Source organism: Ornithodoros turicata, unplaced genomic scaffold (genome assembly GCF_037126465.1).
Source record: "Ornithodoros turicata isolate Travis unplaced genomic scaffold, ASM3712646v1 ctg00000850.1, whole genome shotgun sequence".
Taxonomy (NCBI): Eukaryota; Metazoa; Arthropoda; class Arachnida; order Ixodida; family Argasidae; genus Ornithodoros; species Ornithodoros turicata.
This window is the reverse complement of record NW_026999405.1, coordinates 824,753-847,181: the sequence shown is the minus strand read 5'-3', so window position 1 is coordinate 847,181 and position 22,429 is coordinate 824,753. Positions and strand designations below refer to the sequence as shown.

General features: G+C 44.7%; 1 protein-coding gene across 2 annotated transcripts in view; it reads left to right on the top strand.

Annotated features, from left to right (window-relative positions):
* The first annotated feature begins 18,187 nt into the window (after window positions 1-18,187).
* Window positions 18,188-22,429, top strand: part of LOC135375281 (peroxiredoxin-6-like) — a 32,114-nt gene continuing 27,872 nt past the window's right edge. For both annotated transcript variants that reach the window (XM_064608022.1, XM_064608023.1), the window contains exon 1: window positions 18,188-18,379. In XM_064608022.1, the coding sequence (XP_064464092.1) occupies window positions 18,291-18,379 (89 nt within the window). In that variant the 5' untranslated portion in view covers window positions 18,188-18,290. The remainder of the gene's footprint in view (window positions 18,380-22,429) is intronic.

Below are 22,429 nucleotides of genomic sequence, written 5' to 3'. Positions count from 1 at the left end.
GTGGGAAATTGACAATTTTTAATTTCCATGAAAAAAATATATGTTAGATAGCATCTCAATTGATGACAAATGCAACAATTTCGAGCTCCATCAGATGAACCGTTTCCGATATGGAGAGGCGGAAGGTTGGTTCGGATTTTTCCCCAACTTTGGACCTCATAGCAACGCGCTTCTTGTTTTACCACATCCTTCAAATGTGGCTGATAAAAACTATGGGTTCAAGACAGCACGTGGAAAAAGTTCCGTGACTCCTATTTTAAAGGGGCGCTACGAAAAAATTCCCGAACACACCACTTCCTGCAAAAAAGTACGATTTCGAACTTTTATTGTTCATGAGCGGGTACACGCATTCCCTTGAAGGTAGATTCATTAGAACCGGTAACTCATTCTCTATCAAATGGTATAGATATCATTTATATTGCTCCTGTGGTAGAGCGAGCAGACGGCTGTAAGTAGAAGCAACTCGCGAAATTGCTCCCCCCAATCGCCCCCCCCCCAAAAAAACGTCAGTTCCCAGTCAGAAAATTATGTCCTACGGATGTCCATCGGATATACTTTCACGGAGATACGGATATCCGCAGAATAATGAAATTCCTCCAGCGGATATACTACACTTGGCTGGGCTTCGAACTTCCTACGAACGTCCACTTTGCGGATATAACCAGGAGATACGGACATAAATCGGAGTTCTCTGGGATGTAGCGTGTATCTCCGAGCGCGTGTTACTGTTTTTTTTAATTTTCAGAAGTCAGTATACGCTTTGTAGTAAAATATAAAGCGGATTTTGCGCCATTTTTTTAACAACTACCACCGTCGCCGGTCGTTTCACTTTCTGTTGCTCCGCTTTACTTCCCACGAGGAAAAATCAGCGCGACGTTTCAAAAAAAAAGAAAGAAAGAAGAAAAGAAGGAAAAACAGTAACAAGGAGATTGGGCCACTCAGCTGAAATGCTTTGCAAATGAGGCTACATTCACTTCCAAACAGGGAACAGACACTGTACATGGGTGTTCTCGCGAGTTTCTACATATTCGAGAGCTTTGTTCGCCTGTGAGTCGAAATGAAGGGTGAGCTGCTTAAGTTTAATTCGATTGCGTGCACAAACAAAGGCGTAATGAGAAATTGTTTGGCGTATTAAGTCGGAGTAGAGGTAATGTCCCTGTTTCTTACTGATGTTGTTTGAGAAAGTGAGTTGGTTCATGGAAAGTCGAATTTCTGCAGTGCTACATCGTCCCGCATTTCTCTCTCTCTTCAAATACATGATCCGTACAGCATCCCATCATGGAGCTGATTCGGTCAATCCGTGAAATAGCCACAACAAGACCTCCTGCGGATATACGGCTACGGATATACCTCCATAAATATCCGAGGACAGTCCCACGGAGGTCAGTTTTCGGATATGGACATTGGGATCTATTTCGGACGGCCGTAGGAGATGGTGTTCTGCCTGGGTTTATACAGTAAATGTCCCTCTCCCCCTCCTCCACTACGCGCTCGGACAAAGAAATTGCCCTCCTCCCCAAACCGAGCGTCTGGATCCGCCCCTGACACAGGCTGATACGTTGTGACTGATAGTTTAGAGCAGGCCGAGCAGGCGTAACCGAAAATGTCTTTCTAAACTCAAAAATTTGTCCTAAAATAGGAATAAAATTTCGGCCAGAGGATTGATAGGTTGGCCCTTTATATCCTTGTCAATCAGACGAAATTTATTGCTCTTTGTGCCACGCCACGCTGTTATTTAAGTGCTGTTAGTGAATGCGTGCAGTATTAGTAATTTGTAGACACGGTTATAGGTCTAGTAACGCTACTGCACGAATTTTGGCTCCCGGATTTGTCAAAAGATTCGATAAATCCCGATTTAAAAGCGGATTTGATTTAGGTCCGGAAAAACAAATCCAGATTTGAAAGGATTTGATTTAAAGTGTCAAAATTAAATCCGGACTTGATTTGGATTTGATTTGCTACCTTCAGAAAAAATGTGGATTTGATTTAAATACGATTTGAGCCGCCAAATCCGCAACACTGGTCTGGATGTTACACGGATCATTTATTGCGGGAGAGAGAGAAACTGGGGGCGATGTAGCACTGCGAAGTATGACTTTCGAAGTACCAGTTGAATGTCTCTAACCAGAACCAGTAAGAAACACAGACGTTGTCTTGATAGCGAGTTAATACACCGATCAATTTCTCAATTCGTTGTTGTACGCGTGCGTAATCGAATTAAGCTTAAACAACTCATCCATCGCTTTGATTCACAGGCGGGAAGGTATCTGGAACATGGGGATGCTCGCGAGACAAACAGTATATGGTATCTGTTTTCTCTTTGGAAGAAAATGGCACTGCCTTTCGAAGTGAGCTTCTGGGAATGGGTGGTCTTCTCGGAGCTTTCATATATATTTTTTTCTTATAAAAATGCTGCGTTCATTCTTCCTCATGGCATTTACTAGAAACAAACAGGAGCAACAGAAATTAAAAGGTGCGGAGGCGGGGATTAAAACAAAATGGCAGGCAGAAAAATGCTCATTTCTACGAAAACTGAGGATCAATATCTTTCTCCTCTACGGATGTTTGTATATCCACACAACGTGTGCATGTAAATAAGTAAGCCCGTGCAATGTCCAGATATCTCCTACATGTAACATCCTATGAGGACAAACGACGGATATTTGTGGGAAGTTCGAACCGTGGCCACTCGGAGGTGTGGGGGACGTCCGTCGGAAGAATGTCTGTCTTCCAGGGAGATCCGAATTTCCGTGAAAGGATATCCATAGGAACACCCCGGGAGGTTTTGTTATGTTTGGGAAAGGACATTCCTCAAGGTTAGGATCCTAGCAGAAGTTCACCGTGTGTTCGTGCGTTCCTTGTCGCAGGAAGACGGGAAATCCCAAAAGTGAGGGGCAAGCGCGGCATTTATACAGCAGCACGCCGCCGCAGCGAGCATGACTCGTATTTTTTAAGAAGGAAATCGGACGAACTGCAGTTCACACGGCTGTGGGAAGGCAAGACAGTGTTTCAGCTTCTGAAGACGACAACTTCTCTTCGAGCAGTACTCATATTCTTCAGTGCCATCTCCACTCCCGGTGCTGGCTGCGAACACCGATCCTACACTCTAAAAACAAAGCTTCACCGCATAGCACCCTGTGAGCCAACCGTTGCCATGAATGATACAGTTATTGCTTCTGATTTGAGGAGAGAGACGGGCGTTCGCCTTTTTGTGGCAATTTAGATAGATGATAATTGCCACAAAAAGGCGTACGCCTCACTCTCTCCTCGAATCAAAAGGGGCAACCCTATCATTCGCGGCTATGATTGGCGCACAGCGTGCTATGCGGTGAAGTTCTGTTTTTAGATTACTTAATGTCACGTCGAGACTGGGAAGGAGGTACCCGGGTTCGAATCTTGGTGCCGGCTGTGCTGTCTGAGGTTTTCCCTGGGTTTTCCTCAGAGGCTTTCATACATATATGTCGGCACAGTTAGAAGTCGGCCCAGGACGCACATTCCCCCCGGGCGTCAGTCGTGAAGTTGCCCAGATATGTGAGGCCGACAACGGCAAGTTCTTCCACCAGTACCACTACCACAGTGTACGATCTCCTGTCCTCGGAGGGATGCGCATATGCTAGATCAGCTGCATTTGAGCAAAACCACTAATGCGAACTGCACACACACACACACAAATAGAGATACGATGATGAGATTGGGCTGATGCTGGCCAGGAGGCTGGGCGCTGCCCCAGTGCCACTTGTACGTGATGAGAGATGATGATGGATATGATAAGGGGTTCGGTAATCAAAGCAGGGTGGAGAGGCATGTTGATGACAGTCCCAAAGGTGACGCAGACCTTGGCGAGCTGAATTGCTGTACACGAGTGGTAATTCAGCTATTCTTCAAAGCATCAATCAAAATCATTTTGAATTTTTATGAGTTTGATACGCATTATCTTAGATGTATCTACACAGCTCTGTCCGTTTTCGAGGTAGACTATACGTTTGGAAGCTCAATATTATGGATGTTGTCCAAATCAAACAGAGATTCAGGAACTCTGTCGTGTCTTGGTGGGAACGATTTTGCCCAGCAGGCAACACGCACCACCCTCTATTACATCTTGACAGACTCCTTGGGGTAACAATACAGTTGGATTGGGCAGAAAAGGAAAATAACGTTTGCACTGCTCAAGTTTCCCAGCATCATTTTCAGTATATGTGTTGCCATTGTTTTATCTTATATCCCAGCTAACATGAGGAAGACATCAAAACTTACTACACTCTAGGAAAAAAAGGAATAAAACGGGGAGTAATTGCAGCTTCTACTCCCCTAGTCTGCAATTACTCCCCATTTTAGTCCCCTAACCTGACATTTACTCCCTAGGACTGCAAATTGTCACTGAACTTCGCGAATGGTCTCCTGAATGCAACAGTCTACGTAAATATGCACCCGTGGTCAATTTGATGGCATAAGGCTGTATAACCCAGCGAACGTAGCAATTTTACAGCCACACAGAGTAGGAAACAGCGCTTTTTTCTTCGCAAATTGTGCCCTATATATGTCATGAGTCATGAGTAAAATGTTGCAAGACCTATATATGCCGAAAAATCTTGCATCACTCGATATATAACGGTTGACGGATTGCTTCAAAGTATTTTCATGTATGCACACGAATTATGTACCTGGGAATCTTACAACAGCGCGTGAAATGCAGTCTCCACTCTGTGACATTCATTTACTCCCGAAAGGGACTATTTTTTGTGGCAATGCATTTACTCCCCCAAAAAAGTAAAAGTACTCCTTGTTTTCTTAGAGGGTACAGTACTTTTCTGATAGCCTCGAACATCCACGAAGGGGACATAGTTTGATACTTAGATGGGTAGAAACCCAGCGAACCGGTAGAGAAGTAGGAGAAGAGTTGCCTCAGGACAGGAGACTCCGATATTTCGAACAGAGACTGTTCTTCTTCTATATAGGAAGCCCAGAAGAAGGACAGTCTCTGTTCGAAATATCGGCGGCTCCTGTCCTGAGGAAACTCCCTTCGTATAGTTGGATACTGTTCTGCATCACTCCACCACAACCACGAAAAACAGAAACAAACATTCTGGCGAGATATAATGCACAAACGAGGCTAACGTATCGACCAAACATAGGCCACCTTGAGCTAGACCAAATAAAAGCTATTCCACCTTTTGTTTGTGCGAACAACTCATTGAGCAATATAAACTTTGTTTAACTAGCGAAGCCGGAATAACCATTTTATTTTTCTTTCAAATCGATGAATCATTCATCATTTCTTAAATCTTCCCGAAACGAATATCTGAGAAAGCTGTTCTTTTCATGATATTTTTCATTTATATTTTCTATTCGTTTATTTACATATAATGCTGGTCAGTCGCCTCAAGGAAGAGAGGCTGTGCATTAATGAGTCAGAAGATCACGAGCGAATACAGCCATAACCGCATGATACAATGAAAATTACGTGCAAGAAGAAAGGTAAACTTTACAGATAAATTACCATACACGCAGGCAAGCTGGTGGACTCCAACCAGCTCGTGTGTTACGTCTTGCTTATTTACGTTTTGTACTACCCAAGCACAGGCTTCCATTATCATAGAAAGGAACTCCGAAAAAAAAAGCAAAATGATTTTCGGGTCATCGTTAGCGGCGTTTTGTTATACTAGGAGAGCCTTGGGAAAGCAGGTACCTGGCAGTTTCAAAATTGTTATACTAAGATTTGCTCTCCGATCTAAGTCGTACGAAGGTAAAAACGTGAGACATTTTACATCTGAAACACATCGAGAGCAACCTGAAAATCCGTCGAAGAACCCCCACGCCCGTAACGCGGAAATGTGGACATACCGCCGTCACGCATTTTGTATATTGTTCTCTCCCCACATGAGCAGGCGGAACCAACGGATCGAAGAGAAGCGACCGAGCAAACACTATACAGTTGCCAATGTTTTCTGTGCACTTCCTACAGCTTTATTATTATTATTATTATTATTATTATTATTATTATTATTATTATTATTATTATTATTATTATTATTATTATTATTATTATTATTATTATTATTATTATTATTATTATTATTATTATTATTATTATTATTATTATTATTATTAGTTGTATTTCGTTATTTCATCTTTGGACATATGTTGGCGCTGTTGCAATATAGCTGCAATAAAGACGTACTACTCCAACTTTCTGCAATGCACCGTGCTGAGAGTGTTGGGTAAAATACAATGTCGTAATGTGCAGTTATAATGCGCTAGCATAGCGACCGGTAAAGACAGAAAATCAGCGCTTCTTCATAAACTGAACGAACGGTTACCACATTATACCAGTTAAAAATTGGTGAACAAATCAGAATGGTGCAAGCGAGCCGTTGTACTGTATAAAAAGGTAAGGGTGAGCCTAGTGTCGTCCTCATCGTCATGTGTGTCCCTCAAACTCGAGGAAAATTTCCCTCTTTCTACAGTTAAATATGCACGAGCTCAGAAATCAATATGCACGAGTTCCCATTTCTGTATCTTGGCAGTTTTTGATGAACCCAAGTTGTGCAAGTGCTCTGGTACACGCCCTCACTCAATCATGCACTGCAAGTGGGCGACGGAACTTTCCTGGAATATAGAAAAAAGAAAAAGGGAAACTCTCCGACACACCACGTGACGCGAGCAGCAGGCTGGCCGGCGAAGCCAACGCCACCTAGATACATAAGGCCTGCACATTGCCTCCTCTCCCTTCTTCACTACGTTGACCATTAAGAGTCAGAATATGCCTGCTACTGCAATTCGCCGTTCTGCGAATTCGAGAACCCGCAAATGATAGCAGCCTGCTTGGAACCTGCAGACCCGAATATTTAGACAAAAAGTGCAACGCGTTTTCCAGAAAATCAGTTTTTCAAAGCAGGCTTTCCCTATCTAGGTGGTGTCGGCGAAGCGCTCTGCAGTCACGTGACCTGTATATGTCAGAAGGAAGCTGTTCCAGGTACAGCACAGGCGACCGCCGAAAAGGGAGTCCTGCCCGCGCTGAGCGAGGCTCAGAGCGGATGAGCTAAGATGTGGGTTCGAGTCCTACATCTGGCAAACCCTTTTGAGTGATGTGATAGAAAAAGAAAATATGGGGATTGAAGTCACGATAAAGTCACACTGGCTACCCCAGATCACTTAGCCGCAGTTAGTCGAAAAAAAAATGAAATGAAGGAGAAAAGCCAGTAGTTGGGGGCCGGAAGACAGAGATCCCGAACTAATGGGAACACTTGTTACAAACGTAGGACCAGAAAGTCTCACAAAATATCAATCCGATGAGTTTCTTCAAGGAAACGTATAGGTACGCTTTCAATGCAGTCGCTTAGGCACTTGAGGCTTTGTACCTATTTGTCCTTTCCAATGCTTTCCAGCCTCAGAACATCAACTCCCATCATGCAACAGTCATCTGCGTGGCCAGTCAACGGTGCGCTGCCGTGTGATTGGCGTACAGATGTATGTCACAATGATATTTTGCCGCAGGGGCTTTCCGTGATGCACTATGTAATATCTACGCACTTTTCCGGAGGGAAAATTAGCGAAATAAACCGTCGAACAAGGTCAGACAGTCATTTCCGGAGGCGACTGGCACTGTAATGAAAGCAGTGGCCTCGTGCTTTTTCTTTTATTCTTATTTTTATTATTATTCTTTTTTATTATAATTTTTTTTTTTGTGGGCAGCCTTCCACATCTTTCGCCCAGCATTCCTTCGTCATCTATCCTTGTACGCGTTCATCCAACGCTCCCGTTCCGTAGGCATTTCTTTCGTAGGCTGTTAACGAGTGTAATTACATTTCCTTTCAGTACAATGTTACAATGTACTTAAGTAAAATAAGTACGCCGATGAAAAAAAAAAAAAAAACTTGTTTGAAAATTGTGCCTGTCACAGCCTTTTCCTCGATATTTTTACCGCACCTCAAAACCTGTTGTCGAGGCGTCCCAGTCGATTCGGCAAAGTGAAGTGAAGTGAGTTTGGGGAGCTCACTAAATCGTTAGTGCACTTTCTGCGAAGTGTCACTAGAAGATGTCGTGTGACAGCGCACGAATGTCACAAAGCGCAGGTGTCACTCGTTGAAAGTGACACTTAAACAGTGCGTGTCACGGCTAGGCGTAAATCTCGTGTCGTCAGAGTGTTTTCGCCATTACAATCGGTTCTCAACCATTTGCGGAAACCAATAACAGAGCTCTTCGGATTGTCGCCCTTTTTGAGAAGGAGAGGGTGGGTGAAAGCTTAAATTGCAGTTTCTTCCGCTCATAAATCGCGGTCTCCATTCCCCCCTCGACCCGGCCCACTTTGAAAGACTGTCAGGAGCTGAGGCGGTAGTTGAGGTGGCGACCAGCAGTGTTGCCAGACTGTGCACACTTGACTAGATATTAAATTTTACGATATTACCATATTGCCAATATGATGCGGAAATATCGTAAAATTTAATATCTAGTCAAGTGTGCACAGTCTGGCAACACTGCTGGTCACAACCTCAACTACCGCCTCAGCTCCTGGCAGTCTTTCAAAGTGGGCCGGGTGGAGGGGGCAATGGAGACCGCGATTTATGAGCTGAAGAAACCGCAATTTAAGCTTTCACCCACCCTCTCCGTCTCAAAAAGGGCGACAATCCGAAGAGCTCTATTATTGGTTTCCGCAAATGGTTTCTCCAATCATGGCGGGGTATCGTTTGAGGAGACCGGTCCGAGGCCTCTCCGCATTGTCGGCCTTCTTGACGAGGAGACAGACCGGGTGTCTTTCGCTCATAAACCGCGAACGACGCAGTGCAGGAACCCCGTTCCTTTTGTGTTGCTGTAAAGGTAACAAGATCTTTCATTCCTCAAGCAGAAATTTTACCCTTTAGTCCCCCTTTTAGCATCTGCGTGGAACTAGACAGATATATGCGTGATAGGAATAGTGTAGCTAAGAAAATATAGGATAATATGTTCGCACGGGGGAGAAGTTTTTAACGTTGTTTTCTCTACCCCAACTGCACTACACCAATGAGGTACGTTTTCGGGTGAGGGTGGGGTGGGGAGTAACCGCTGCTCGCTAATGAGTAATGATAATAATGCTTCCAGTTTACGGTGTAGTCGGTGGCTATTACTATATCTACCACGATCACCATATATATCACCAAAATCATCCACGAATATCGTCGAGAAACGAAACTAGCATTTCCTATGCGAGCGGTGAACGCACCATTTTGCAGAGTTCGAGGTAACTCGTTACTGTAACTAAGTTCCTTTTTTCGGTAACTTATAACTTAAGTCGGTACTTTTGCGCCGTGGTAACTTTCAGAAGAATTCGTTCTTTTGTCAGGTAACTTTGTCAAATAAGTAACTTAAAGTAAGTTCCAAGTTACGTTTAATTCGCTTTTCACTCACGTCCACATATTTTCTTGCTTTCTTTCCGGTTCTTTGATGGCATTTTATGCCATAAAGCAATACCAATGCCAATAGCAATGCCATAAATCAATCAATGACAGTATTCTATTCAGGAAGTAAGAACCGCTGCCATGGAAATGAAGCTGAACCATTGTGCGCCCACGTGGAGTAAGATGCAAAGCGTTCGAACTGTTGGACATAAACGAGAACGATCTAAGAGTGTTGCAGTCTTCCGCGAGTAACTCAAGGTCTAACTAAACTGCTCACGCGCGCTGCACATGTGTAGTGCTATTTTGTGTCCGAAGTAACTTGGAAATGACTCGTTCTTTATTTTAAGTAACTCCGTAACTCCGAGTTACATTTCAAGCCGAAGAACTTCGTTATTACCTTAGTTACATTTTTCACGCGATAACTTGAAATAACTTGAAAATACCCACGCGAATAGCGCAAGGAAGTCGCGAGCAGCAGCAGCCATATCTAGCAACAGATAGTGCGATTGAGCGGATAATTTGAAGTGCTCTTTCATTTGACTATCTGTGAATAAATATTGTCACCGACCGCGTAAAAATAAATACCAGCGCGCATGTATCGATGCACTTCGGTAAGTACGGGAAATCCTTTACTGACAACCACATACGTGTTGGAAATACCTACATTGGGATATGTTTGTAATAATATGTTGCGGATATAAGATTCCTGAAATCTCGAAGGGAATATGCGTTGCACGTTGAGCAGCCAACGGTGCGTTTGAAGTCCGTGTAGCACTGTGCAAACAAGAAGTAACTGGGATGCGTGGAGCCTGGAGCTATAGTTTTAAACGCCTTACACCCTACCACCCTCTACACGCTAGATATATTTAAGCGCTTTGCACGTGGATAAATAAAATTAAACGTCCTCAGGACGTTAGGCTTTTCTTTTCTGCTGTCGCATTCTACAGGGTGTCCCAGCCAAATGTGACCATATTTTTTAAAAATATATCTATCACTTTTTTCCGAGATGAAATCAATTGCAATATAGCGTATGCTGAAGGGCACATCCTAGGAGTGCCTTAGCAGACTCCTAATGCAATGTCTTAATTAACTAATTAACTTTTCCATTATAAAAGCTACGAAGTTGTTCCAATGAGAACATCTGATCTCTTCGGTCACCAGATACCACAGCCGTTTTCAGAACAAAAATCCGTTCCATACATCGTCCGCAAAAAAATCGTGAAGGAACACCATTTTTTTCTTTATTTTGTTCATTGCCCATCTTCGAAGAAGCGTCTTTCCTTCATCCCCAACGTGAGAGAGTGAAAGAGCACAGTGCCGCCTAATGCTTCGAAGATTAGCCGATTAGCTTTAACTTGCGGAAACAAAACAAGAACAAATGTATCCTGTGACTCTATCGCTACTGCCCTTATCTTGGGCTGCATTTTCTGTTTCCTTTTAATCTTGTCCCATGACGCAAGAGGCGATAGTGTGCTCTTTTCCCCTCTCACACTGGGGCTGAAGGAAAGACGCATCTCGGAAGATGCGCAATGAACAAAATCAAGAAAAAAAATACGGTGTTCCTTCACGAATTTTCGGCGGACGATCTATCGAACGAATTTTTGTTTTATAAACGGCCTTGGTATCTGGTGACCGAAGAGATCAGATGTTCTGATTGGAACAACTTCGTAGCTAACCTAATTAACTTTCAATAAAAGTTAACTATTGAAAGTTAACTAAGACATTGCCTTAGGAGTCTGCTAATGCGCTCCTAGGGAGTGCTCTTGAGCATATGCTATATTGCAATTGATTTCATCTCGGAAAGAGTGACACATATATCTTCAAAAATATGCTCGCACTTAGCTGGGACACCCTGTATATGTATACAGGGTGTCTTTTTTTGGATGATGCAGATTTTTCATAAAACACTACAAGGGGTATAGACATACTGTTTTTATTTCTATCATCTCTGGGCCGGCGGACGTTCTTGGGCATACGCTGCTAGACCGTCAAATGAATAACTACCTAAAAACCGTTAATTAACTTTTTAATTATTAAAGCTACGAAGTTGTCCCAATGAGAACATCTGCTCCTTTCGGTGACCTGATATCGTAGCCGTTTTCAGAACAAAAATCCGTTCGGTAGATCGTCCGCACAAAATTCGTGAAGGAACGCCATTTTTTTCTTTATTTTGTTCATTGCTCATTTTCGGAGGCCCGTCTTTCCTTCCCGACTTTCCGTCTATATAGCCCTTATAGTTTTTTTTAATGAAAAATCTGTATCGCCTAAAAAAAGACACCCTGTATATAAAAGGAATGCCCTGACCGATGCAAAAAGAAAGCCTCATGTAGCCATCTGTTCCAAGTGTTCTGCATGGAGAGTTCTTTGTGTGTGTGTGTGTGTGTCTCAACAAGCCTCAGCTAACAATGGAAATTGTGCGAATCAGTGGCAGGAGATAGGCACGAATGAGACATCACATTTTTTGCCGTTTCGTTCACGTCTGCTTCCTTCAGCTGTTTCTTTTTTCTTTTTTTACATAGGGGAGAAGAATTTCCACCTCGTTTTCCTCTCCCAAATGCACTACTGAATCTAAGATTACGGTGGAGGGAGGGTTGAACACCCGAAACTTCCCTCTGCCTTGACTACGTCACTGCGAGTATAACTGTCACCCTTGTTGATGCTATATTCAGCTGTTGCCAAGTCATGCCTGGATGATAGCAAAGCTTTGAATAGGAGCAAGAAAGGGATGCCGGTCACCAACTAGTTTATCCCTGCATGTTGTTTTCGTCAATGACATAGGGTACTGTAGGGTACGTGTATGCTGTCAAGGATCTCGAGATTTGGTTACACAGTCGTCTCGCATTTAGGGTGCACGTGATTTATATATTTACATTGCCAAGAAAGACACTCAAATCCTTGTGATATGTAGGGCGACGAGGGCCTTGGTTGATCAATGCTGCATGGACCCTGTCTTTATTATTCGCTTCTTTCACTTCATATAGAGGTCGGACCAATTACGCGACATTGCATTGGGCAAACTATATTACGCACACTGAAATCGAACAAATAACCTCGGCATATTCCCCTGTTTATATACGTGGTATACACGTAACGTTGTACGTTCGGATTCTGCCCTTCAGCGTTACCTGTGCGCGATGGTTTCCACGTATTCAACGTATATGTCTATGTCCATGTGGTGCAACCGTAGATTAAGTCGGTTTCTTTGTTCTACATAAAGGTATTCATAACATCGCAGACGCGAAATCTGTACTTGATATTTTGAGTTTTCACTCACCACCTAGCGCTGTCCGGCACACTCATTCATTTATTCCGGTAAGGAAGTATGTGAAGGGAGTTGCCTCAGGAGGGGATATTTCGAAATATCTGCGGCTATCGTCCTGAGGCAATTCCCTTCATACTTTAATAGCATAGTTCTTCGTTCGCCAGTCACCGTCCGTCGTCGATGTTTTCTTAAATCTCACCCAACCTGTTTTATTGGTTTGTTCGCGATTTCAGACAGGTGTTTCGTAACTTATGGACCTATCCCTGTTTGTAAACAAATGACGTCATAGTGTTCCACAGCGCCACCAATTTGGTAGACTTAAACTACGCCCGAAGCTTATGTGCGAACAAGATCGCGCCCGAAAGCCGCGATCTTGAGGGGATTACGATGGTCCCTCACAGGGACCATCATAGGGACCACATAGGGACCTCATATTGACTATAGGACCTTCGGTCCTACATTTCTTTCAATAGGAGGCAGTGAACAAGTGCCCATTCATTGAAGCCAGCACTCTCCTTCGGATTTGTTTCGGTTTCAGTCTGTCTGCCAGCGTCATGATGACGTTTCTCGGGTAGATGTCTATATATATAGGTAATGATGCAGAACGCAAGTGACCTATACTGCGTAGGCTTTCGCCGCGTTTGTAGGCATCTTTTACACGGAGCATATACGCATTTTTTATTGTTACAGGTTTAGCCGAAGCAATCAACTGGAACATAAAAGGCTGCGTGGTGCATTTTTTCATATTTCAAAACGCCATATGCAGGCAACAAAGAACACTGCACCTGGCCCTGACGGCATACACTATGACATGTTGCGGCATTTAACACCCCACAAATCTTACTCCACATTTTTAACCGTGTGTGGAGAGAAGGAACTCTTCCGTTGTCCTGGAAGCTAGCCGAAGTGGTTCCGGTTCTGAAGCCAGGGAAAGACCCGTCTGCTGCTACTAGTTATCGCCCCATCGCATTAACCAGCTGCCTTGGGAAGACTTTTGAGCGCATGGTAAATGCAAGGCTCGTGTATGTTTTGGAAGAGGCAGGCATCTTTGACAAACACCAAAGTGGTTTTCATTCCGGCCGAAGCACCCAGGACAACCTACTCCACCTAGAATCACAAATCAGTTCTGCGAGGGCAGTTCTGCGCATCCATGTTTTTTGATCTCGAAAACGCGTACGATACCACATGGCGTTTCGGGATTCTGCAAGATCTACACGCATGTGGTTTCCTACACAGCATCAAGTCTTTCGACAGCTGAGAGACAGGTGCAGCTCACGATCAACCGTCTGTCTAAGTGGGCTGATGAAAACGGCTTCAGGTTTTCCGCGCAAAAGACAGCGTGTGTTGTTTTTACGAGGAGGCGAGGCACATTTGCTGAGCTCTCGCTGCTCCTCGGTGGCAACACACTACCAGTTTGTGACGAGCAAAATTTTCTGGGGGTGGTATTTGACAAGAAGCTGTGTTTTGTGCCACACAAAAACTATGCCAAACAGAACTTCCTGAAATCCTCCAACATAATCAAGGTTTTATCCCATCGATCGTGGGGAGCCGACAAAGTCACACTGTTGCGTGCCTACGACTCGGTTGTGCGATCGGTAATTGAGTACGGGAGTGTTGTGCATGGCTCGGCGCGGCCTTCGGCATTGAAGGTGTTGGACCCCATCCACTACGAAGGCATCCGACTCGCCACCGGTGCCTTGTGGACGTCCCCTGTGAAGAGTTTGTATGTTGAGGGCAATGAATGATCGCTCGAGAGACGGAGACAATTTGAACATGTGAAGGCTGCGCTAAAGTAGAGGTGCCAGGGCGATGACCCAGTTGTACACTGTAGTGAAAAACCCCGCTCTGGAGCGACTCTTCCTTGCAAAGCCCTCTGTTGTAACCTCGTTTCCGCTTCGCGTGCAGGCGGCGAGTTCCCGTGTGGGATTTAGTTCCTTTGGCGTTCCCCTGCAGCAGGCAGTCCTCGATGCTGCCCCTTGGCAGAGACGCCTAATACAATCCAATCTAAAGATGACACAGTTTGACAAACAATCTACTGCACACACTGTCATTCTCCAGGAATTCCTGGAGATTCACCATAACTTCGGGAACCACCATGCAATCTACACTGATGGGACCAAAGTAAGCAATAGTGTGGTGGCCGTTGCCCTTGAAAGTGATTCTATTATGACGGCACGCATGAACACCAACGCCACAGTTTTCACCGCAGAGCTTTACGCGATTCTCCTGGCTCTGCAGCACATTCAACAAAAAGACCTTCAAAATTCAGTAATTTATTCCGATTCGCTAAGCTCTGTGCGTGCGCTGCTTTCATGCTATGACAGCAAGAATCACCTCGTCAAGCGGGTACGAGCGCTTGCGACTCAACTTTGTTCCCGAGGCTTTTCAATATGTCTCTGCTGGGACCCCAGCCACGCTGGGATCCCGGGGAATGAACGAGCCGACCGTGAGGCCCGGCGAGCGTTGGCACAAGAGGAGTCAGATGACTACCCTACCAAGACATCCTGCCAGTGTTAAAGAGAGCTGTCTACACACAGTGGCAGCAGGAGTGGGACATGGAAGAAAATAACAAGCTACACCTCACACAGCCACACGTTTCCCCCCCGCATCGGACTGAACACATCAATAGATCCTCCGAAGTTCGAGATTGAGGATTGGGCACACATGGCTCACGCATCACCGCCTTTACCCAGAGGTCGGGATCCGCCAGCTTGCGCGCACTGCGGTGACAGCTTGACTGTCTTGCACGTACTGGCATCCTGCCCTCACTTCGAACACCAACGCCAACAGTATTTCACCGCATTCTACGAATACCATGTCCCATTCCACCCAGCCCTTCTACTGGGTGACACTCCTCTTGTGCCGTTTGATAATGTCATCCAATTTTTCACCATTTGTGGGTTACTTAGCCAGATGTAGATGTTAAGCATTGCTCCGCTTTTGTCCAATATCATCGAACTCCTCATGTAAATATCTCATCCTGGATCACCTCATTGCTCACACTTGTAGATAGCTTTTAACTGCCATACTCACTTGTTATCGTCATCCTCCTCTCTTTCCTATCTTGGTTCATCTCATCGCTAGTACCTGTAGATAGCTTTTAACTACCACACACATTCTCTCTCACATCATCTCTCCCATAATCATCTCCCACACACTCACCATAGTTTTGGCGCTCTATGGCCTTTGTTGCCTTTGTGCCATTAAACCCATAATCTCTCTCTTTTTCCCCCATATGCTACACATTGGCATTTGAAAAGAATTTTGCAATGCGAAAAAAGAAAGAAGAAGAAAGAAAGAAAAAACGTCAACAAAAGAACCTCGAATACAAGAAACAGCAATCAAAAACTGCTGCGGTATGGCCAGGGCGTGTGTGCAGCAGCAAGTTGTCGACAAAGTGATTGATTCTGTGTTAGCGCAGATTGAAAATAGTCTGGGTACACCTTCTTTTTCTCTTCCATTGGCCTTCACATTGACCATTGCACCTGGTATGACTCGGCTCTGAGCCAACCTGGGCTTTCAAGCCAGATCTATGTCATTATGAACATTTGTACTATTCCAATATTCCTAATGGCTTTATCACTATTATACGTGGTGGTTAAAAAGTCATCACACACACACACATTGAAGCACTTAAAAAGGAGGCGGAAGGCCTCATTCTTCCCACCATAGAAAGGCGCAATTTTTTTTGTGATGTTTCGCGGTTAAATCTGTATTTTCGAGGAAAACAGCAACTCGTATTACTCTTGTGGAACGAGCTTCGTTTGCAAACGACGTGGTCAGCCCGAACATATCGAGCATTTGAAGATCCCCTTCTTGAAAAAAAATGCTGCTAATTTTTAAGTAATTCGGGGCTTTACGTCTCGAGACTTAACAGTGATCATGAGCGACTCCACAGTGTTCGGGTCTGTGGATTAATTTTGTTCACCTCGACACACCACACTGAACGTCCCTCGCGGAGACGTGGAAAGCAACTCATACCCTTCCACCAAGCTGCCACCGTCCTCGGTTGGGTTTGTACCTTGGTGTTTTCTAAGTGCATGCAAGTTCTTTTGGAAGTATTTCAGTGTATTAGTATTACGAGAATAATTAGGGTCTGAGGTTTTCGGGTTTTACCCAATTCCTCCCCGAATTTACCCCCGAACTGCACATTTAGTGATTCGGGTCAAACCCGATTTCAACCCAAGCCGGGGTTTTGTTACGCGACGCGGAACCATGCGGCACACGACTGCGGTAGTGGAAGAGAGGGAGAGACCACCGACCGAAGGAGGTGACACCGCAGCTGAGAGAGAAACGCACATGGACGCACATCCCCCAGAGACAAAACGTCGCGCGTACGCCGTGACCTTGTACATGCGGCGAAGAAACGACCGCGGTCGACCACCCGAAGCGAATGGGACGCGGACAGAGCGAGTGACGCGCGCCTATGTTGCCACGTTCGTCGACTAGAGCCCTGCACGGGCCCGGGCCCGACCCGGCTCGCGGGCCGAAAGGGGCTTGTTATTGGCTGTGTGCTCCGGGCCGGGCCGAGCCCGGGCTGACAAAATACGCTAGCACCGCGGGCCGGGCCGACAAATATGTTTTCGAGAGTCAGCCCACCACCCCGGGTCGGGCCCGGAAAAGTCGGCCCGTGCAGGGCTCTATCATCGACAACAAGCGTTGGCGCGCGAATATCAGTAGTCGACAGATTCCAGCGTAAAGCCTGCGCGTAAAAAAAATTGGGGTTTCTGAGATCGCACGCACGCCGAGCGCGCGCGCTTCGAGAAATCGTCCGGAAAACTCCGCGGCGGGCATGGCTTCCGCCGCGTGTGTCGCACCCGTTCTGGATGGCATACCGCCCCGTCGTCGGAACAACGCCCAGCACCAATCAACTCAAGATAGTTCTTTAAAAAAAGAAGTTCAGGAGCCAAGTTAAGCATAACTGCCGATGAACCGCCGAACGTAATTGAATCCGACGCCCATTTCTCCTACTTCGATGCGGAAACGAAAACGCTTCTCACGTGAAGACTTGCAACAGCGGCATGTTAAGCGAAGTAGTACTTTATGAGTAGTGCAGGTTTGCAACACCATGCGTATTCGAATTACCATTCCACTCAACGCAGACTTGAATTGCCCGTACACCTTTAGACACAGTTCTCATTTTGTCACAGACTTATTACTTAGTTTAAAAGCTGTTTTCTTTTTCTCATATGTACTCGTATAACAAGCCTCATAAACCCGATTTTTGCCTGTATCATATAATACCGGAAATGTTACACCCGAATTGGATGCTAGTGTTTTACCCCCGAATTTGGTAAAAAATATTTCCCGAAAACCTCAGACCCTATCTATAATACACGGTTCCAAAACGGGTGTCAGTTTTTTCATACGAATTTTCATTCAGTGTCGTGTGTTATTATTTTTATACAAAAATCGTATCGTTGCCCACCCCTGCGATTTCCCGCCTTTCCATGCCTTTCCATCAATTTAGCGCTGCTCCGCATCATCCCTTCCTCGTCTTCCCTTGCCACAATGCTGTCTCGCCAGTGGTGCCGCCGCCCGCCGCCGCTGCAGGCTATTTCCCACTATTCCTCTCTCCCTCTTGTACAGATCGCAGCGTGGCAACCGGCGGGTTCGATTGCTTCTTCGTCACTCTCGCGGTTCACTCCTAATACAAAATGCCACTCAACCTTGGTGATCCATTTCCAAACTTCAAGTGCGATACTACAGTCGGTACGATTGACTTCCACGAATGGCTCGGAAACTCGTGAGTATAAACAGAGCTATATGACACTTAGTGCCACGCCTTCGGAATAGCGGTCATAAGGACGAGGTATATTTGACTGTGCTTCGCTGAATTGATTTTAAAATAAGAGGAAATAAGTGGTATAGTCGATCTACTGCAACCTTTTCTCTTCGTTGAACTGCGAGTTATTGTATGTCATTGAAAACGGAACGAATGAAGAGTGCAAGGGGAAATATCGGTTCGTAGCGTGTCATCTATCGTTATTCGAATGAGAACATTTGAACCGAACACACAAAACAAATTCCTTCACGTAAGAAGTTTCCAGCGAGGCTACCCTGCGTTCCGAGTGTTTCTCGGATGACGCATATCACTAACTTTTCAGTTTGGCGTCATATTTCATGAGAAAAGCACTTGACCAAATGAGCTGTTAAAGGTTGTAGTGTGCTGAGTTATCGGTGGCAAAGCAATTATTTCACAGAGTGCTTTATCAATCGTCTCATGAATGCACAGGAGCAAGGCCATGTCAACTTAATGGGGAGGACCTTGTGGCTGCATGCTTTCGATACTATCTGTGGGGACGTGCATAAGAGCGCGTTGTCTGCACGGTGCTAAGTGGAGAATTGTACCGCTATTTAACGAATGCCACGTCGTAGATGTATGCAGAGAAGTTGGCATTTTCAAACCGACGTTAAGCGAGTTACACACGTGTGAACGTGTTCAAAGCGCGCGCATGGTTGTGATTTATGTGTGACGAATTGGCAACACATTCGGGATTTTTGGCGCAAACACGAATGGACACAATTGAAAAACGAACAGCCCAAGACAAGACTGACCAACAGTGAACAGCAGATACAAAAAACAATGAAAAAGCCAAGTCTCACTGCTGGGTTTGAGTCTTGACTTCATTACTGCGTCCTAGAGTATTCGTCTTTTCCCTAAACCAGGGGATATTATTGCCAATGTCAAGTACCCACCACTTTTGTATTGATTGTTTTATTTGTCTCGCAGCAAAGTTATTGTGATATACCGTATTTCAACATAGTTGCAATCAAATCTTTAAAATCTTGCCCAGGTTTCGCAACGTAATGTGCATAGCAGTGGACAATATATCAGAAGGAATTTGGGTAGGATCACTGGTTAAATGTAATATTCCGACGTTCCACGTAAAATCCACTAATTGAAGTGTGACACACCAGTATAGCACGTTGGGCAGATGGGCACACAACTTTTCCATAAGATATGCAGTGAAGTAAAACGCACTTATAGAGCATTAGGATATCTGAAGTTCCTCGATTCAGCAAAGTGGTTACATCACTGTCACACGGATTGGTTAACATGTCGAAAACGAAAGCAGGCGAGCCGGTGATTTCTGACCTCCATAATTAAAGCTCTTAGATTGCGAAAACAAGATAGACATCACAAAATCTCAATGGCACAGAGTTGAGATTTTTTTGTACGTGCGGTGTCATTTCACAAGCGTTGGCCACAAGACGTTTGTTTCACTACAGAAAGTCGTGGTGAAGGAAATATGGTAATTCTTACACAAAGAGACATCTTTCTGGTTGTTGCCTTTGTGAGTTTCACCTGAACTTTTATAGCCACGATTCAAGTGAAGAAGTAAAAAGTTGTGCACTAATTTCAGACCAGGCGCAATTTTAAATATTTTGCACACATACTAGAATACGAGTGAGGCCTATTTGTGCTCAGTCTGATTCTGCCTTCCAACTTTGTCGGTGTTCAAAAACAAATTATCTGCCGTAAATGATTGTAAGGCTGCGCGTCGAGGCTTATCAGTAAATTAAAAACTGCGAGGGTCAGTCGTAGGTGTTCAAAGTCTCGTATCAGCTGAATATGACTGCCACTATCCACCCGCAGTTGTAGGAAAGTGTGGTCATTCAGGTATTACTCACATCTACGTTCACTCATAACGCTGCGCCCATGAACATGGTTCACTATTCTAGCGATTAACTGCAAAGCATTACTGCTGACAGCTTCACTTTAGGGATTTAGAAGTTATTTAAACGAGCAGTAGTAAAACAATGGTACAGTGCTGCACAAAAGTTTACGCTCCAGCACATTCCTTCCTTAGTTAGAGTGACACGCTAGCTGCGAATGGTACAGCTTGGGACAGAAGTTTACGGAACACGGCACTTGTGTATTTCATTATCGGAAGGGCCCCTTGCTAGCTATCAATTACAGATCAAATAAGAAACGGGTGATCGGCTATTATATCCATCTCTCAGTATGTGTGCCCACCCCTGCTTGCTGCTAGGGTGTCGCTCCAATAGAGAAATTCGATACCCCTGTGTTCCGAAAACTTTTGTCCGAAGCTGTACCACGCAGAATTGCAAACAGGTGTCTGATTTCACTAGGCACAAGGCCTCAATTTCCATACGGTTCCATTCGCTGCTAGTGTGTCACTCTGATAAAGGAATGTTCTGTGAACTTTTGTGCCGCACTGTACATTACATTTGCACCTCAGCTGCTCAGGATGTTCACGATTTTACTCACACTTGACTCATCTTCCTGTTACATAACGAAGACTGCCAATGTAAGCATAAGGTGGCCATCCCAGGGATCCCAACATGAGATTACCATAAAATACGGCAGATAGAAGCATCCTGTTTAATGATTGTCGTGTATCCAGCGTTAATAGTGAGAAACACTGGAAACATTTTTTCCTTCCATGTTTTTCTGTGTGTCATGACCAGGGAAAAGATCCAAAAAATGTACGCCAGTAAAATTTGAAGCAGTTTGGACTTATCCGAAAAACTCTGCATTTGTGGGTTCCAGTATTCGAGAACTGAGTAAAAATGCTGTAGCGTGTTGACTGGTTTGATCCTTTCCCTTTGGTGTCAAGATTACCTTGCATTGCAGATTACCAACCCCTGCAACAAGTGAGTGTCCATTAAACTAAATCCACCGTACAGCTGCTTTTCACAACGCATCCGTGTAATGCGGTGAGCTCCATCCTTGCGTAGAGGTAATTTGCCATTGGAGTCACTGGATAGGGTACCCAATTCAGTGACACTATTCGACATGAGGGCATTTTGAGGCCATTTCAACCGCTTTCCAGGACTGCTTGGAAAACATCCAGTGCCTACCCAAGCAGCACAATGTACTGAAGGTAGAGTGGAATAGGGGTGGATGGTATGCGTCTTGTCAATGTTCCTTAGTTTCAGGAGTCTGTTCAAGGCCTTCCACCTACCCGTCCACCCCTATTGCACTCGACTTTCAATACATTGTGCTGCTTGGGTTTTTTCATTTCCTGTGATTCTTACTTTTCCCTCAAAGTACTTGTATACACGGCTATACAAATTGTCTTTATGGACAAGTAGCAGGATTGGACGCAGGCGAAAACTGCCTCAAGATTATGTAGAGGAATACCTGGAGGAATCCAAGGTGTGAACGTTGTCAGGTGATGGTAGCATAGATGTTGTCTGTTTCACAACATGACTGTGAACATTCTGGGGATGCAGCGTCTTTTTGTGAATAGTATCTCGTTTCACAGCTGTAGTTTTTCACCAAACTGTGGGTATTAACAGAGATATAACAAAAATAAAGACAAAAAACTCTGAATCCTCGGCACATACTGAACTCAGTAAAACATGCTCGGAATGTGTCAAGAAATAAGCCCCAAGAACTCGGAACTCTAGTTATAGCCTGCGTGGTAAATTGTTCTATCCTGTATTTTTAACTTTTTGTCTGGTTGAGAATTTCTCTCGTGCTACAGAGGTATATCATTTTGTGTGATATTGAGGCTGCTCAGCATTGCAGTTTGCATAACTGCTGCCCCAGTAGTATGGGTCATTGAAGTTAATTGAACATGTCTGTGTGCAAGGGTGGATCTAAGGAGAGTTCAAATGTCCTGACCTCCCCCCACCCCGGTTTCTGTGATTACATAGAGGAAGTGTAGTAAGATGCTGTCTAAGGTAAGCCCCCCCCCAAGGAAAATCCTGGATCTGTCCCTGTCTGTGTGATAACATTTAGCACACAACATGCACCTTTCAATGCTTAGTCATCATCTATGTTCCACACATCTAGACAGAGCAAACAGACATAGAGGCTTAT